General features: G+C 32.7%; 1 protein-coding gene across 1 annotated transcript; it reads right to left on the bottom strand.

Moving 5' to 3' along the window:
• Positions 1-8,561: 8,561 nt before the first annotated feature.
• LOC122724533 (putative pentatricopeptide repeat-containing protein At1g12700, mitochondrial) lies at positions 8,562-11,475 on the bottom strand. Its single transcript, XM_043959779.1, has 3 exons — positions 9,909-11,475; positions 9,026-9,071; positions 8,562-8,904 (listed from the first exon to the last, which is right to left on the bottom strand). The coding sequence occupies exons 1-2, from the start codon at positions 11,314-11,316 to the stop codon at positions 9,034-9,036; spliced, it is 1,446 nt and encodes a 481-aa protein (XP_043815714.1). The 5' UTR covers positions 11,317-11,475; the 3' UTR covers positions 8,562-8,904; positions 9,026-9,033.
• Positions 11,476-20,258: the final 8,783 nt, after the last annotated feature.

The following is a 20,258-nucleotide window of genomic DNA, read 5'->3' as shown; positions in this document are numbered from 1 at the left end:
TAATTAAGGTAGTAAATGTCACAGTGGTAGGCTCCAATCTGAATTTGAACATCTTCCCGAAAACAGAGAAGCCAAAATCCACAAGATGTAAACGGCAGAAGCAATTAATTAAGATGTTAAGAGAACAAACATCGTAAGAAATTCCTACCAATTCAATTGTTTTGGACATGGAAAGGACAGTGTGATATTGTTTCATTTTCACAAGGGCAGATAAGAATCTATTAAATGGAACCCTAGAAGGCAGAGGATGCTTATGAATTACATGATTGAAGGAAGCAATGGCATCATCAAGGTGCGTAAAAGAAGCAGATTTGAAGATATTTGTCAAGAAGCGTGCATTTTCAAGTGTGGAAGTAGAAGAATGACAATAATTGGTAAATAAGAATAGGAATGGAGATTGAATGGTACCAATTGCCCCTTGTAGCTGAAGATGGAAGCTCCTGCTCTTCCTCCTCCAAGGCATCTTCATCATCATCGATATCTCGTCAGTTGTTTTTAGGGATGGATCAGAGATTAGGAATGAGGAAAGGAAATAGAGAATCGGAAAAGGAAGGCTCTCTGCCAGCTGGTAAAGGAATAACCTTATAATAGTTGAGAGCGGGGATGGGTTATGGTTTCTGGGAAGTCGATAGAGAAGGGCTGTGCATGCGATAAAACTTGTAAAAATCTTCGTCTTAATATGGAAGTTATAAGGGCTGTGCATGCGATAAAACTTCAGAATTTATGGGTGATGGAAGGTAATTGAGGTTTCTCCAGTTTTTCATTATTTATTTTTTATGTGTTTTTAATTAAAAAATATTTTATAAATAAATTTAATTACAATTGAAAAGATTGAGATAAAATTTTAATAATAAGTTGAAGTTTATAAATATTAAAGGTTAAATTAAAGGGTGAATTTATAAAATTTAAAATATAACCATTAATTTAAATGAATATAAATGAAATAAAAATAAAAATTAAAATTTATTGATCCACGTCAAATTCATTAATTTAAAAAAAATATTCCCTCAATTGTCTATTATTTAGTTATAGTATTTAAATAAGTAAATTCCGCCTATTATTCTTTAAAATTAAATTAATTCATGTAGACTTAAATTTATTTCTAATTAATTAATAATTTTATCAAGCAACCCAAATTTAATCAATGATAGCAAGCGAAATATTTCAACTAAATCAATTAGTTTTTTAACATAAAAGAATATACTAATTGCTACTTTTATTAATACAATTAAATAATTTCGTATTTATTTGGGTTAATTAACAATATGTTATCTTCCGATTTAATAGACCTTTTGAATTTTTAAAGGAGGTGGTGTTACTCGAAAATAGAAATTAATTGAAAAAAAAATTGAGATGAATAAAAATTAAAAATAAAATCTCACAACTTAATTAAACCTCAACTTGATTAATCTTTAACTGAATGAAAGAGTTTAGCCTCTAAAAACTATAACAAAATTGCAAAAATAAAAGAAGACTGGAAAGAAGCGCTTGGCTGAAGAGAAACTAAAAAGAGGGTGTGGAGAAGAGGAGAATAGATGAAAGATCTACTTCTAAACCAGCCTTTATATAGGATTTTCCTAAATAAAAATATAATTATTCACCATTTAAAAGAAAAAGTAAAATAAAACTACTACTTGTATAATAATTCTTATTTTAATTTTGATCTGATTATATTTGTATTTGAAAACAGTTTTGAACTCTCTACAATTGGCAAACCAGAAATATTGCTATCTATCCATCAAGGTTAGGTCATAATTTTGGGTAAAGTTGTACCTTGTAATAAGAAAAAATTCTAAAATAGTATTTTTTATTCATTTTCTTATTTTCGGCTCAAAACCTATCCAAAATTAAAATTAAGTAAAAATCAATTGCTTATATCAAAATCATAACAAAATGGAATTTAATATGATAAAAATAGTGAATTTTACAACTCATCAAGTATTAAATTGAAATTAAAAAAATAAATAAATTTGATTAAAATATAAATTAACATAAAGATTAAATATATAATTGATATATTAATTTTTTTTCACATATTTAGCATTAGACATAAATGTATTCGAGTGATACATTTATAAAATTAAATAAACACAATTTAATTTATAAATGGATATATAATATATTTATAAAATTAAATGGATGTAAACGGATTCCTAAACAAGTATAAAATCCGTTTGTAAAATTCAATGCATACAAATGGGCGTTGAATCTGTTAATTAAAACTGATTTCTTTTTACTTAATTTAAAAAAAAAATATGCAAATAGGGTTTTGATCTACATATACCTTAATTTCATTTAAATTAGATGACAAGCAGGATAAAAGAATAGTTTAAAATAAAAATAAAAAAATAAAATAGTTATTGGAGAAATTGATTTAAAAAAGAAAACTTAAAGAAGAAAATAACGCAATTAAAATGATGAAACAAATAATCAAATTAAAATTCAGCTGAAGATAATCAAAATTAAAAGATTTGCAGTTCATCATTAGTTAAAAAGATAGTTATTGGTTATAGTGTTTAAACAAACGAATTTCACCGATTCTTCCTAAATTAATCCACATAACGCTTAAATTATTTTTTAGTTAATTAATAACTCCATTAAACGTGTAAATTTAATTAATTAAATTAAATATTACTTGTATTAACCCAATTAAACTTACTTGGATTAAATAACAATACAATGTCTTCCTTTGAATTTTAAAAGAACAACCATGGAGGTGGTATTTCCTAAAAATAGAAATTAATTAAAAATAAAAATAAGATAAACACAAATTAAGAACATAACCTCACAATTTTAAATGAATTTCAATTTGATTAACTTTTAACTGAATGAGAGAGTTTAGTCTATAAAGATTATAATAAAATTGCAAAAAAATAAAAGAAAAAGAAGAAGAAGAATAAGAATTCGGCCAAAAAGGGACCGAAAAAGAGAGGAGATGATGAGAAGAGATTGTAAATTCTGAGCAACCTTTATATAGGTTTTTTCTAAATAAAAAAGTAATTATTCATAATTTAATAAAAAAAGTAAAATAAATTTACTATTCGTATGACGACTTTTATCCTAATCTTAATATGATTTTATTTGTATCTATTTAAAATAGTTTTGAATTCTGTACAGCTGGCAAAATAGTAATCTTGAAATCTGTTTGTTGGCTGTACCTTGCAATCAGAAAAAAAAAAACTCTAAAAACAGTCTCTTTTAATTCTTTTCCTCATTTTTAATTGTTTCCTATTTTTAACTCAAAATCTGTCCAAAATCAAATTTCAAGTAAAAATTAATTTTTCACATCAAAATCATAGCAAAATTATGGAATTTAATATAAAGAAAATGATAAGTTTTGCAACTCATCACAAATTGATTTATAAATAGATATATAATTTATTTGCAAAAATTTTATAAACGGACACAGATGGATTTGTAAATAGATGTACACTCCGTTTTAAAAATAAATAAATATAAATTAATTTTTAAATAGATATATAATTTGTTTGTAAGTTAAATAGACACTAATATATTCATTAAGGAACGTATAATCCATTTGTAAAATTAAATGGATACAAATTGCTTCATAAAAAAATGTTTGATCCGTTTATAAAATTAAAGGAAACAAACTGATTTTCAAACAGATATATAACCTATTTGTAAAATTAAAACGATACAAACTGATTCACAAATAAACATATAATACGTTCATAAAATTAAATGAACACAGTGATTTGCAAACGGATGTATAATATGTTTGTAAAATTAAATAAATACGAACTAATTCGCAAATGATTATATAATTCGTTTATAAAATTAAATGGATATAAAATGATCATAAAGGAATGTATAATTTGTAAAATTAAATGGATACAAATTGATTGGCAAATAGATTTTAATCCGTTTGTAAAATTAAATAGATACAAACTAATTCGAAAAAGGATAAGCAATTCCTGGTAAAATTAAATGGATATGTTTGGATTTGTAAATGGATATAGAATCTGTTTGTAAAATTAAATGGAAGTAGAATGATTTGCAGAATGATAAATAATCCAAATATTTACATTAATTTATATTTCTATTTTAAATTTTAAATTTTAAATAATAAAATCAAATCTTTTCGATTTGTGACATTTATAACTAGAGTACTAAATTGAATATGGAGAAGTGTATATTTTTATGGGCATGTACTTCCTTCACCATAGCTTTTCCTTCTAGCATTTCGCTCCCTACTCTGCTTGAATAGTTAAAATAGCATGTTCCTTGACGATGTATTATATGATACTGGGATTTTATAGCATAGAGAAAATATTTGTGATTATTAACAAGAAGCTTTCTTTTATATTTAATTTCGTACGATTAAAAGCAATAGCAAAACCCTACAACTAATTGCCTACGTGATTTCTAAACAAACCACTTCTTGAAGCCAAATTGTCTCTCATTTACAATCTAATCAGAAGTAGAACATAAAAACTTTTGATAGGACTCATATATAGTCTAATTGACGTTGAGATATCTCCTTTTCAAAGCCAGATTAATCACCATATTGCCGCTTTGAGTTTGCCCTCCAAAATACAAGTGTTCCTCTAATTCCAAAAGCTCCACCCTATTTTTGTGCAACCAAATTTAAAACTTTCAAAGAAATGGATGTTTTCTCTCATTGCTCAGTCCCACTCTCTTTGGGCAGATAATGATGTAGGGAAATGCTCTTACTTCTCTCTCCAAGTGCCATAAGTATTTTGAGTATTAGAGTTTTTCATTATATTAACTTTCAGGTAATTTGTACCGCTAAATATTCAATTAACATATTAACGACATGGACCATTTAATCTATTTATTAAACCATTAAAAACTTATTGTGGATTTTGTGAAATAACATTTATAAATGAATTTATACCTATTTGTAAATTCTATTTGCATTTTAATAAATTTTCGTAGTGGACGATATGAAAAATTAAATTTTTACATGTTCCATCTATGAATCTTATTTTATCTTTTGCAGTCAAAGCAATTATCATAGATCTATTCCAAGAGAGGTAATTGAATTTAGTCAAAGGAGTACTTACTAGAATCTGGCTTGGGGAATCAAAATTCAGCAGGTTAATCTCAAATTTAGATGTAATTAGATCTGTATTAGATGATTCAACAACTTGAGCAGTAGGATTAGTAGTCATCTTCGTAGGATCAGTATGAAAAATGATGAAAAATGAAGAAGATCAAAGAAATTGCAGAGAAATTTAAGAAGAAAGAAGAAAAATAACTGTGTCTATCTTAGATTTAGATGTAATTAGATCTGTATTAGATGATTCAACAACTTGAGCAGTATGATTAGTAGTCATCTTCGTAGGAATGATGAAAAATGAAAAAGATCAAGGAAATTGCAAAGAAATTTAGGAAGAAGAAAAAAGAAAAATAACTGTGTCTATCTTAGATTTAGATGTAATTAAATCTGTATTAGATGATTCAACAACTTCGACAGTAGGATTAGTAGTTATCTTCGTAGGATCAGTATGAAAAATGATGAAAAATGAAGAAGATCAAGGAAATTGTAGAGAAATTTAAGAAGAAAAAAGAAGAAAAATAACTGTCAATAAAAAAAGTTCTGGATCACGAGCCTTAGTTACTTTGATACCATATTAAGAGAAAAATTCTATATTCCATTCATTAATGAGAAGATTTATAAGTGAGTTATTTATACAAGTAAAGAATTGAGTTGTCGGCTCATCATCTAACATTGGCGGGAAAATTAATTTAGCTTCTTACTAAAAGCTAACTAACTTCACAGCTAACAAACTTACAACAGAAATCTAACAAATTAATGCTATTAATGCAGAGAAGAAACAATTTTTAGTAAATTAAAAAGAAACAACTAATTTGAAAAGACAAAATGCTAAGTAATGTTGGTGAGATTCTGAAGGGATGAACCTTGAAAGAAGGATAATAAAGCTTGCGATTCCGGAGTTTCTTGAGAGTGTCACCAACTTTCCATTTGTATACCAGCTTAGAGGTCTTGAGGAATTAATCAATTTTCAAGGAAATAAAACTCCTAGCAGCTCTTACAGGTAAAATTGAGGAGGTCATAAGAATTGGTTCAAACTATGTAACATCCAAACACAAGCATCTCAACGGAATCAATCAATGGAACATCTAAACAACCTAGAGGAATAGAAATTTCATGAAGGATCAAACCCCAATAAACCAAAAATTTCATCAAGGATCATACCCCAATAAACCAAAATTGATCTATGAAAAATCTGGAACAGGGGTGGAGGTTGCAACCAATGCAAATCTTAGGTGAGGAGCATCTGTGATTTTGTGTCTTCGGGTCAATAAGAATGGGCGCCTTGGCCATGAATTCCTCGCTTGTCGAATCGATTGGCTCCATAGCAGCTCTAAGATGGTCGATGGTGTCACTGAGGTTCCCTTGGTGGTCCAACGCGTGGCGTACTTCGGGTGAGTCAGGTCCGGTTGGAAAAGATATGGCTAGCGGCGTGACAGGTCCAGTTTGCATTTTAATAAATTGTCGTGGTGAACGATGAAAAAGTGAACAATTAAAATTTAAACTGAAATAAAACTAAAATTAAAGTGAAACAAAAAAAGAACTGAAATCAAATTGAGGTTGTACTGAAATTGAGAACTGTACTAAAATTTAGTTTCAAATATAGTTCTAAACATTAAAATATTAAAAATTTGGTTTAGTCCTCACGTTGCCCACTATCTTGCTTGAACCATTAAAATAGTATATTCCTTAATAATGTATTGTATGATACTGAAATTTTATAGCATAGAGAAATATATCTATGAGTAGTTCTAAAATGTTTTAGACATTTTGATAAAAGTGACTGCAAAATTTTGTAACTGATTATTTTCATAATTTCTGAACAAACTATCTCCTGAAATCCAACTATCTCTCTTTCTTCTATCAATCTAATCAGAATCTAATCAGATAATCAGAATTTAATCAGAAATGGGACATAAGAACATCTAGTAGAATTTATAGTCAGAGTTTGCCTTCCAAAAAATATAAATGCTCTAATTCCAAAAACTCAAGTAAACCACTCTATTTTTCTACAACCATATTTCACACTTTCACAAATTAAACAATATTTTATTATTATTTTTGTTTTATCTCTTTATTAATTTTTTATATAATATATTATTATTATTGCAAATAGGCAATTAAATTTGGGCTCCTATTATCTTAATATCACATTATTATATGAACATATTTAATCAAAGTTATCTAAAAAAATTATAATAAATAAAATTAAGAAAATATATCATTTTAGTTAATTTTTTTATTACAATTGAAATATTCAACTTTTTATTTGCTAATATCTGTTATTTAATAAAATTATCATTAACATATATTTTTTTAAAAAAAATTATTATAGTCCAATTATATATAAATTATAATTAAAAAAAACTTTATCCTAATACAATATGAATTTCAAAATTAATAATAATAATAATATATTTTTATTTTATTTAAAATTAGTAACTTTCAGTAATAAATTATACTTAGTAATTTATAATTTGAAAAATATGAATAAATTTTAAATAATTTTATATTTTTATTCTACGTAAAATTATAGATATTCAATAATAAATTATATTTAAACATTTATAATTTGAAAGGTATAACTAATTTTTTAACAAGTATAATATTTATTATTAATTATTTTATTTATAATTTGATTTTAATATAATAAAAAAATATTATTCACAAAACTGTACTCTTACTAAAAAAATTTAAAACTTTTTATTTTGATATGTTATTTTAATAGTATTAGAATTTTAATTATTAATGATAGTCTTAATATAAGTAAATTATTAACACATATAATAGTTTTAATAAAATATTCAATCTATTAAAATTTTAATATTATATTTGTTAATAGAACATAAACTAAATTAAAATAGTAAATTAATCGAACAAATCAAATTAAAATATTTTAAATAATGTATATTTGTATAGTTTTTTAATCCATTAAAATAGACGTTGTAAATTAAAATATTATATTATAAATTAATTAAATAAATTATAAATTTTACAATGTAATTATTAGTATTTATAAATAATAACGGGTTTGAAAGTTAAAAAAAAAAAAAGTAAATATTTATTTTTTAATTAAATTTATATGGAAATGGATATTTTTAAAAATTTGTTTACAAAATTGATTTTATTTTTTTCTAAAACTACCTTTTAAAAAAATATTTAACATCAACACATCTAGGTTAGCTGCTAAATTTAATAGTCTGCTAAAGGAGAATTTGAGAGCAACATTACCAACCGATCGTCTATCATTCCAAGATTTTATTTTCATCTCATTCCCCACACCAATCTGATATGATTAAAAGGAGAGAAGAAAGATCTAAATTTAATTTTGTAAAGTAAACAACAACTGATATAGATTCTTGGGTTCTGAATCATTTTGCAATCGGTTTCCTACCTCTCAATATGTACCCTGTCAAACCCACCTTCTCTAACAAACCATTTCCCATGGATGCAGAATCAAAAAAACTTCAAGAAAGATGCATCAAGCAAAAAGAAAAAGTATATTACAAGGTTTAGAAAGTGGTAAAAACATAAAATGTCTCATTATATACTGCTGAAAGGAGAAAAGAAACAACCAAAACAACTTTTCTTGCCTAACTTAACTAACATCTCAAACAGTAAGAAACAATGTGTTTCACATTCATAACACCACACAAATGTATTGCAAAATGCACCATATAAATAACTCAAATGGTGGTCCAACACTAAAATATATCCGTTATATTGACAAAGAGGACGTTTGCTTTTCCCTCAATTCCCATAAAATTTTCTGTTTATAATTTTAGTGACATTTCATCCAACCAACAGCTGTAGAAGTCTAGTGATTTTCTTACCTTGTATTCTGGGACTGTATATCCTGCGCCCTGCATTTATAGTGTAGTATAATTATTAAATCAATTCTCAATTAAAGCACAATGGTTTATAATCATTAGTTTCATTATTATTAAAAATTATAATAACTAAGCAAAAATGAATTGCTTATACCTTTATGGTTAGAAAGGTGAAGTTGTAGTCATATCCTTGCAAGTACCTACAAGAGAAATGATAGTATTTTGAAAGGTCATTGAGCACAAAAATAAAAATAGATAAAGATTCTTAGGCATTGTAGTATAGAACCAATTAGTTTTAGTTCTCAACTCAATTTTAGGACTGAGCCCTCGAGTTAAAGCAGTAGTAGCAGCCAAAAAAAAAATTGTAATGGAGAAGGTGGGTTTACCAGCAACTTGATGATTAGAAATCCATGACCTCCATTCATCAACAATCTTATATCAAAGAGATCTAGTCCATGTCTGAATACAAGCGAAAGGCACACAGATATCATGGTCGTTTTGTGGAAGAGAATCACATCTGATTGAAATTAGAAATGAAATTTGAAGTTAGTTAAATTACATATCTACTACATTTGAAGAAGGTAATTACCAAGTTTCTCTCCAAGACACCATTGAACGGTCAAGATATAACAACTTTAGTTTGCTGATCCCTCATTGCACAGCTTTAGAAGCCTCAGAACGATTTCGTAGTTTGCTTAGAATGAGATCATTATGCTGCGATAAATATACTACCAATTCTGTGGTAGTAGCATCAGCAGAGAACCCCTTATCAACCATTTCATTGATTAGTTCTGATGCTTTTGGTAAATCCTCATGCTTGAGAAACCCTTGAATGATGATATTATAACAACAATTATTTGGTAAACATCCTACCTTTTCCATATCTTAAAATACCTTATACGCTTCATCCATTAATCCTTGTTGGCAGAGTCCTTTCATAATTGCATTATATACAAAAACATCAGGTTGTAAACCAATTTCAAAAAGACTAGAAAAAAGTTCCTTGGCATCATTAATCTTCCCAACTTTGCACATACCATTGATCAGACTGCTATAGATCACAAGATTAGGCTTCAACTGACTTTTCTCCATTGCTTTCAATAGTGTGATTGCCTCGTCGAGATTCCCCTGTCTACACAAACCATCAATCATAATTGAGAAGGTTACTATATCTGGCTGTTGACCATGAGGGCCCATATCCTTAAAGAGCTCCTGTGCAGTTTGGGGCCTCCCTGCTTGAAACATACCCTTTATAAGAGTAGAATAAGTAACAGCATTAGGAACTAAACCTTTATGAGACATTTCAACAAAAATATCCTTTGCATCATCTATCATTTTGCACTTACAATATCCATTGATCAAGATGCTGTAGCTAAAAATGTTAGCTATTTCGTTGGTCACCATCAGATCAAATAGCTTTCTAGCCTTATCAATTTGCTTGCACAGACAATATCCATCCATCAATGAATTATAAGTGACAACATTAGGTTCCACACCTCTTTCAATCATTATTTTGATTATATTCTCTGCATTTGAAACCAGTCCTTTCTTACAAAGAGTGTTGATCAATATATTGAAGGTAAAAACATCAGGGGATATGTTCCTCCCCACCATTTCTTTCAACAAGGCCAAAGCTTCCTTGAATTGGTCTGAAATGCAAAGACCATCGATTAAGGAACTGTAGGTGACCACATTAGGCTCTACACCTCTTTGAATCATTACACTGAATGTATTTTGAGCCTCTGCAACCATTCCATCCTTACAAAGAGCGTCAATCAATACACTGAAGGTATAAAGATCTGGTAATATGTTCTGCTCCACCATTTCATTCATCAAGGCCAAAGCTTGGTTCTTTTGGCCTAATTTGCAAACACCGTGAATTAAACCAGTGTAAGTGATGACATCAGGTGAAATGCCCTTATTCCTCATTTGAGAGAAGAGCTCTAAAGCCTCACCAACTAGCTCATCCTTGCAAAGTGCGTCAATGATTGCATTGTATGTCACAACATTTGGCTCACAACCTCTATCAGCCATTCCCTTTAGCAGCCCAATAGCCACATTTGTTTTCCCAAATTTACACATTCCGTTTATTATCGAACTGTAAGTACGAACATCAGGTTGATAACCACGTGCAACCATATCATCAAAAAATTCCACTGCTTTATTGATTTTACGCTCCATACAAAGCCCATTAATTAAGCTATTAAATGTCACAGTGGTAGGCTCCAATCCGAATTTGAGCATCTTACCAAAAACAGAGAAGCCAAAATCCACAAGATGTAAGTGGCAGAAGCAATTAATTAAGATGCTAAGAGAATAAACATCGTGAGAGATTCCTACCAATTCAATTGTTTTGGACATGGAAAGGACACTGTGATATTGTTTCATTTTCACAAGGGCAGATAAGAATCTATTAAAATGAACCCTAGAAGGCAGAGGATTCATATGAATTACATGATTAAAGGAAGCAATGGCATCATGAAGGCGGGTAAAAGAAGCAGATTTGAAGTTATTTGTCAAGAAGCGTGCATCTTCAAGTGTGGAAGTAGAAGAATGGCAATAATTGGTAAATAAGAATAGGAATGGAGATTGAATGGTACCAACTTGTAGCTGAAGATGGAAGCTCCTGCTCTTCCTCCTCCAAGGCATCTTCATCATCATCGATCTCTCGTCAGTTGTTTTTAGGGAAGGATCGAAGATTGGGAATGAGGAAAGGAAATAGAGAATCCGGAAAGGAAGGCTCTGCCTGCTGGTAAAGTGGTAAGGATAACAAAAGGAAATTGGGAATTGTTTATATGCGCCACATTTTGTAATTTTTTTTATTAATTTTTCATATAAAAATATTATTTAATAACAAATTAAATTTATCATTTTATAATAATAATTTTATAAATATAAATTCAAAATTTTAGATAAATTAAATCTCTATATTATTACTCAAAAGTCAAATAAATCATAATCTAATTTAATATTATTTTTTAATAATAAAAATTTTTATATGATAAAACTTTATTTTTATAATTTTAGAAATTATTTATTATATTTATATATTTTTTAAAATTTTTATGATAATTAAAATACTAAATTTTAATATTTTAAATTATAAAAATAATATTTTATTATTAAAAATAATTTTAAGTTAGAATCTATTTAGCTTTTAATAAAATTACATAGTTTAATTAGCTTAAAATTTTAAAAATTTTAAATTAAATTTATTTGACTCTTAATAAAAATATAGAGACTTAATTAAATTTATTTTCATAAAAATAATATTTTATTATAACCGTACCTTATATTTAATTAAATTTATTTAAAAATTAATTAATTTTGTTAATTTTATATTTTAAAATAAAATATTATAAAATATAATTGTAGAATATTGATTTTTTATTTTATTAAATAATATTCCTTATTTAATAAATAATTATCAATGTATATTTTTAAAAATATTATTATAGTCTAATTGTATATAATATAGATGAGGAAAAAATAAATAGTTTATTGTTTAATTTTACTCTAATATAATTAGAAATTTAAAATGAGTAACGTTATATAATTTTTATTATTAATTACTTTATTTTAATATAATAAAAATTATTTTTTTTGTACAAAGCTCAACTCTCATGAGAACTGTTTGGCACATTTTTATTTTGACATTTTATTTGAATAATATTATAATTTTAATTAATATCAGTAAAAAATTAATATATAAAATTATTTCAAAATAATAAAATTTTGAAATGTTAAACTCACTAAATATATTTTGCATTTTAAATTTTATTTATTATTTTATTTTATTATTAATAATATTAACTTAAATTTATAATAATTAAATTATTTCTATAAATTTAATATACAGTATTATATTATTAGAACTCTTCGTTTCTTATAATTTACCGATATGAGATTAAAATTAAATAGATATAAATAGATTTATAAACCGATAGTAAAATTAAATGACACGAATGAATCCATAACTATAATTATCTTTTTAACTATATATTCTTTATATTTATTTTATATCAATAAAATAATCATATGCATTCCAATAACAGACATCAATCCAAAGTGTTATAACAGAAAAAAAATCACCTTGCATGAATAACAGTTTTAACCAAAGGAGAAATACAACATCATGAATGTTTCTTCAATTTTAGCTTCAAAATTCTTAAGAGTTTAAAAGACACCTTATTGTAAAGATAAGAATCAACAAACTTCTTAATTTGTATTAATAATGCAGTGATTTTTCCATTGGCAATCTAATAAAAATCAATTGGTAAATAAATTAACAATGGATTACTAACAAATTACGATACGTTGTTAAAAAGTTCGATGTTAAATTTTTACCAACAATTTTTAAGTTCGTCAGTAAACTAGTGGATTTACTAATGGAATTTCCACTATTATTACTAACAGATTTTAAATTATTAACAAATTTTAAATCCGTTAGTGTAAGAGAAAAATAATTTATTAACAGATGTGAAATCTGTTAGTAAATTATTAACGAATTTCAATTTATTAGTAAATTTATTGAAAGTTTAAATAAGTTTTTATTAGTTTAATAAGACTTAAAATTATATTATTATTGTTACTAAATTTTTAATTTATATCCAAAAAAGTGAAAATAAAAAGAAAGTAAATAGTATAAAATGAGAAAATAATAAAAAAGAAAGAAAAATAAAGAAAATAATAGAAAAATAAAAATTATGAAAAAGAAGAATGAATGAGAGTCCGGTAAAAAAGATGATTAGAGAAGTGAAAAAAAAGTGAATGATGATTAGAAAAGAAAATAAATAAAGAGAAAATAATAGAAAAAATGTAAATAGAAAAAATATGTTAAAAGAAAATAATATTAAAAAAACTAATATGAATGAAAAGTATAGAGAAAATGAAAGGACAATTATGAAGAATGAAAAAAAATAATAGAAGAGAAAAGAAAATGAGAGAAAATAGGATAAGAGACCCAAAAAAAGAAAAAAACTTATGAAATAAAAAAATGAAATGAAAGAAAGTAATAGAAAAAAAATGAGAGAAAGGGAAAAAAATGGAAGAAAGGGAAAAAATGGAAGAAAGGCGGATGATAAAATGAATGAATGATAAAAGCATAATAGCTTGTGATGATCTGAGATCCAATAGAATAGGGTTTTACAAGAGTTTTGTATTGAAAGACAATGCTTACAGAAACTTATCAAAAACTTAAATCTGTATGGGGAGGGGGCTCCCCTTTTATCCATTTCGCCTTGCTTACTGGTGACGTGTAAAGGCCTCTCCATGATTGGGACACGCGTCTCTGACAGGCAGATTCGGATGTACGAGGGTATCAGCCGCCTGCTCCATGCGTAACAGCGTCTGATTCTCCTCGTGCGTACGTTCGAGCGAATCTGCCAGGCTGTCTGAGCAGGGCTCTAGATACTGGGCTGGGCCAAGAATCGGGCCGAACGCTGACCAAGAGGAGGAGGCTTGAGTGGCGCGGGCTGGTCCGGCCTGAATGAGAGAATCGGACGGAGCTCGGCCCTGGAGGTTGAATGAGCGGGGCTTGTCTTGTGGGCTTCTGCTTGATGGGCTTTTGGCTGTGATCGAGGCCCTGGACCGGGGTGAAGAAATCCAGCGGTCATCAATTGCCCCTTCACCTTCTCGGCAGTCATTGCTCCAACTGTCGAGGGGGTGAATATCAAGAACCATTATGACCGCGTCTGTTCGTGTTCAGATGCCTTCATAAATTCCTTTCATCTTTCTATCGCTGCGCAGTCTTTGAATCTTATCTGCTTTTTCCCCTTTCTGGCTTTTTTCTATTCTTTTTGTTCTCTGCTGTCTTTGCTTTTCTGTCATCATTATCTGGGCATGTCCTTTCTTTCCTTTCCCATGAACGTCTGATATTGCTAGCTTAGAGTCTAGTATAACTCTATCTTGTGCTAGGGTCTCAGACTTCTGGGTATATATCAACGCCAGATTTTCTCCATTCTCGAACCCTCTGTTGGGGTGAAGGGTTCTTCCGTTCCAGTTTTCTGTCCGCCTCCTTCTTCCGGCGAGATTGTCCCGTTCTGTCAGCGAAGGATCCATTTGACGCCTTCTTCAAATGGCTGGAGGTGAGCTTGAATTTGTATTGCTTTATTTCTTTGATAAAAAATTGTTCTAACTTGTCTCTGTTTTGAAACATTTTGCAGTTCCTGAAATAAAAATGAGTCAGTTCAAAATTTTTGAAGATTTGAGGTTACCTCTAAGGAGTTTGAACGTTGTTTTGGAGGTCCTTCTGGTAGGGCGGTCGGGGGGTGAGACCGTTTGGCAAGTTGCTGAAGTTACTTTACCCAGGTCGTCTGGCCGACCTCCTCCTTTGCTCGTTGTCCGGACTCTGAAGAGGTTCTGGGTTATTGAGGGGTTTGCTCTAGTTTTGCCTTTGATGTGGAGTACCAGTATTATTATTCCCTTTAATGTGAAGTACCAGTATTATGCGAGGCTGAGATCTGCTACACTCAGTCAAGCTTCTGGCGATGCCTTCGGATGTATGCTCGGCTATCTGTCTGAAGTTGTAACTAGGAAGCCCATGCTTTCACGGTACATTCGGACAAGTTCAGATATTATATCCTGTCCATATGTACCGTGAATCACACTTGGGCAACCAGGATGCCGACCTATAGGGGAACAGTGATAAATGCTTATGGGAATTAACTTGTTCAGTTTCCCTATAATAGCGAGACAGATCTTGGTCTTTCTACCGAACTCCCATTTTGGCTTTTCTGCCAAACTCACATATCGAGCTACGAGAGTTCCTCCGAACTGAAGACTGGGATATTGAGGTCGGTGATAACGATGTAATTGTAGATGATGTAGTATCTTGTATATGTAAATCCTTTAAGGATAGTCTTCCATTCTGTAATGTAGGCCCGGACATGTAACTCCTTTAAGGATAGTCTTCCCTTCTGTAATGTACTTTTCCTTTAATGAAATTCTTGTTTTTTGTTCATACTTGAGCTATTCTTTCTCTGTCATGGATGAAGTACTGAGATTGCTTTCTTCATAGCCTTAGCTGTCTAAACTTTGTTTTACTTTATCTGGATTGGCCGTACTCGTGAATTCTTGCTTTTAGTCAATGAACTGAACTCCGGACCTAGCCCACTGGGAGGTCGATTTGCTTTTCCGAGCTGGGTTAACCGTCCTGCCTTTAGTTGATGTGCTGATCTTTAAATCTCTTAAGTCGACTGAGCTCTTAAGCTGCGTTTTCCGAACTGGACTGACCGACCTCTGAGCTCTACTTTCCCCGAGCTAGAATACCGACCATTGAGTTCAGTCTCTACTTGGGCTTTGAGCCTCCTTAGTCGGCTGAGCTCTCAAGTTATGTTCTCCGAGCTATACTATCCGAACTGTGAGCCCGGTCTCAGTATACTTTTTCTGGAGTACCGACCTGTGGGCTCTGTCTTTAATTCATGAGTTGAGCTCTGAGCTCTCAGCTCTGTGTGACTCCGAGGTGCCCTTATCGCTTTTTTCCGATCTCATAACCCATGTTTAATAACAATAAATAAAAAAACTTATAACTTTTTATAATATGCTGACCTTAATCATGCTCCCATCTGCTTGTACTCTTGCGTCTTTTCACAACTTGCCCCTTTATTTCTTTGATATTTACCATGGAGATGAAGTGGTGAGTCTTGCAAGTTAAGTTGTCCTGGCTGGGAAATCAGATTCAGACGAGTTGGGCTTGCATACGGCGCATGGGCTTTTAAGCGATGGGCTATTATCGTGGTCTTGGCCCTTGATGAATGTGAAGAAGCCCAGCGATCATCTTTTTGCCCCTTTACCTTCTCACCGGTTATCCAACCGTTGGGAGGGTAAACTTCGAGAGTAATTAATGATCGCGCCGCTCCAAGACAAAACTGTTCAGATCAAAGTTCCGTCTCATTATTGCCTTTCATTTCGAATTCCTTCTGTCTTCTGAAGAAACCAGCCCTTCTCTGTTCTCTGTCTTCCTGTAACTCCTTCTGCTTTTTTCGCCTTATTGCATTTTCAGGTACGCTTCCTTGTTCTTCCATGGCAATTTCAGAGCTTCCTGATGTTGTTAACATTGAGTCTCATATTACTCCCTCTAACATAACTAAATACCTTTCTAAGAGGCTCTTGGATACGCCTCTGTATCTGATTCGAGCGCCCCTTCCAAACGAAAGGATAGTTCTTCCTTATCCTCCCCCTCCGGGTTTGGTTGATCCCCAGGAGGGTCGTCGTATAGTGTTTTTCCTGAAACAGAGAGAGTTTGGTTTACCTTTTCCTTTTACCCCTTTCTTTATTGAGGTCTTCGAGTACTTCGAGGTAACTCCCCGAATGTTATCCCCAAACTCCATTTTGTTCATGTCTTGTTTTGAGGCTATCTGCTTGGGTTGGGGTTTTACACCCACAGCCTGTCTGTTTGTTACTTTTTTCCGCCTGGTTAAGGCGGCTCAAAACTTCTTTTACTTTTCCCCCCGTAATGGGTTGTCTCTTCTCACGGGCTACAAGGATTCCATAAAGGGATGGGTAGAGAATTTCCTTGTGGCCGAGCTGAAATTAGGGTCTGCTCGAACGTGGGAGGTGGATTTAAGTTGGGGGGAGATCTTTCTGGGTTGCAACGATCTGCCCCAATTGAGTCTTATTGAGCAGGTGGGGCTGCTTCGACTGACTTCTGTTGAGAAGAAGTATGACGTCGAAAAGTGTCTATTTGCATCCAACCGTAGGGATATCCGGAACATGGGTATTGTGCTTTGTCCAGCTATTCTGTTTTCTCTTTGCTCGTAATATTAGGAATATGCTGACTCTTCATGATTTTGTGTTTTTGCAGCTTCTGAAGTAAAAATGGACAAAATCAAGTTTCCCAAGAACTTTGTCCTATCTCGGGACCATATGCATGTGATTTTTGATGCCTTTGGAGCTGGTCGTTCAGTAACTGAGATCGCTATGGAGGTGGTTCAAGCTGCTCCCCCTAAGGAGATTAGCCGACCTCCCGCTAAAGCCTCTTCTCGAGCTTCAAAGCCGAGCTCCCGCAGCACCAAGCCATCTAGCCGTGGTGGGTCGAGCTCAACTCTTAAGCCGGCTGAAGGGTCCAGGTCTGCTCCAGCTTCCTCAGAGGTCGGGAGGGAAGCTCCCTTAGTTATTGTGGGGCAGACCCAAGGTGTTGAACAAGTAGAGCAGGGTACTGCCCACTCTCCTGAAAGGGTATCAGGGGGAAAGTCTAAATCCCCTGTGAATAAAGACCAGGAGGCCTCTGGGACAGGGCTGGAGATTGTCCTTGTGGAGGGCCCAGTTTCAGAGGTTCCTTCCCAAGATGCCCCTGCCCCTGTGAGGACTGAACCTGAGGGCTCTGAGGGCGTTCCATCGAAGACCGGGGACAAGCGCCCAGCCCCTTCTGAAAAATCTGCCCCGTCTCCTGCTCGGAAGAAGTCCAGGGCTGCCGCAGGATCTTCTCCAGCTCTTCCTCCCATTGGGAAAGGGAAGAGTGTTGCTGCCGAGCCTTCATTGCCTTCTCCTGACAATTCTCTAAAGGCGTCAGGCATTACCTCCGAGTCTCCGGCCAGTGCTGTTGCCGACCTTCTCAAGGAGCAAATGTTTGGTGGAGCCACAGAGGCCTCGGATCCACGCCTTCTTGCCCTGACCGGCCTTTTAGCCAGCTCTACCAAGGAGCAAGCATCCTTTCGGTCTCGCTCTCGTGAGGAGCTCGGATCCTCTATTAGGGAGATGCTTCTGATGGTAAATCATTTTCCCCCCTCTTTTCAGTTTGCTTTGTTTCTTTTTCTTGACGGTTGCTTTTTCATGTTAGGTGACGGGCCTCTTTATGGAGGTGGATGTCCGTGATCGTTCCCTCCGGGAGTCTGTAGACCGCCGGATTGAAGAGGCACGCCTGGAAGAGAATATATCTGCAACCAGTGATACGAGGGGCAATCTGGTAGCTGCTCGGGAGCAGATCCAGTCCCTCCAGGTGGAACTGCATTCCGCGCTGGAGGCCCTCAAAAAGGCTGAAGAGAAAGCAGCTGAGACAGCAAAGCATACCTCGTCCTTAGAAGATGAGCTGTTTCGGACTCGCAATGTTCTCAAGGAGTCTGATGAGAGGGCAGCTGCCTTGGAGGTTCGCTGCAGAGGAGTTTTAGAGCAGCTGTCCTCTATGACAGAGGCTCTCAAAGAAAGAGATGAGGCTGTGAACCAGAAAGCTGAAGTCCAGCGCCAATATGATGCCTTGAAGGCTGATTTTGACGGACTTCAAGTTCATATGGAGGAGGTGAAAGCTCAGAGAGAGATGGCCCTAGCTCGGGTGCAGGTCCTTGAGCAGGAGTTGAGCACGAGTTCTGACCGTATCAGAGACCTGACTTCCTCGGCTGAAGAGTCCAACCTTCGCCATCAACAGCTCAATCACGAAGTCAGGACTTTGGAGCGCAAATGTTCAGCCCTACTTAAGGTAGTAAAGCACGCTGAAGATAAGGCTCAGCTAGTGCGCGAGCAATGTATTGCTGAGTATCAGGAGTCGGACGAGCTGAAGGGGAAAATTGAGCGGGCCTGTGAGGCTCACCTCCAGGACTACAAAGACTCTCCTGAGTTCAAGGAATTTGTAGCTGAGGCCTGTGAAAAACATCTTGATGAATATAAGGCTTCTGATGAACTGAGATGGGCTACTATGAAGAAAGCCTTCCGTATGTATGTGAGTGGCTATAATCGCAGTTTGAGAGAGGCCAGACAGGCTCCTGATACTCCTTTGGCCGAGCTTCGCAAACCTGAAGTGGACTCATACGGTGAGCCCGTATTATATGGGGAGGATGATTGTCCTATGCCCCGAGGGGATTGCCGTTTTAGGAAGGATGCTAGGTCTTCCTTAGAGGAATCCGAGCTAGGGGAGGACGTGATAGTCCTTGGGTCGGAGGAAGATGACTCCGATTCTGAGGAGGAGGACCTCCACCTTGGGTCAGAGGTTGCTCCTGCTGTTAATGTTGAGAGCTCTGATCCAAAGGACCCCGAACTTCCTTCAGATGCAGCTAGAGATAATGTAGGCGAGGGTGTTCTTACTGATGTAAGTCCTTTAAGGACTATTTATCCTCCTACCTCGCCAGAGAGATAAATTGTAATAATTGTTCTAATGAAATATCAATTTTTCTTAAACTACTCTGGTTTTTCATATGTCTTGGAATTTGTCTCTATTTTTCATATTTATAATGTACTCTCATTCATAAGCTCCGAATTGACTTTGTAAGCTTAGCTCTTAACTAATAGTCTGAGAGATCAAGTCTCGTACCTTTTAATGGCGACTGTCATGTCTGTTTTTTACTTTTAGCTCTTTCTTCTTGGTTGTGAGTTTGTTTGTTCCAGGTAAACTGACTTGGGCTTTGGGTGTGGCCTTTTTCTCCTTCATTTATCCCTCGGAAGGTTTTAGTCTCTATAGG

Source organism: Manihot esculenta, chromosome 9, assembly GCF_001659605.2.
Source record: "Manihot esculenta cultivar AM560-2 chromosome 9, M.esculenta_v8, whole genome shotgun sequence".
In the NCBI taxonomy this organism is placed as follows: Eukaryota; Viridiplantae; Streptophyta; class Magnoliopsida; order Malpighiales; family Euphorbiaceae; genus Manihot; species Manihot esculenta.
The sequence above is the reverse complement of the archived record's forward strand: the minus strand, read 5'-3'. Positions and strand labels throughout refer to the sequence as shown.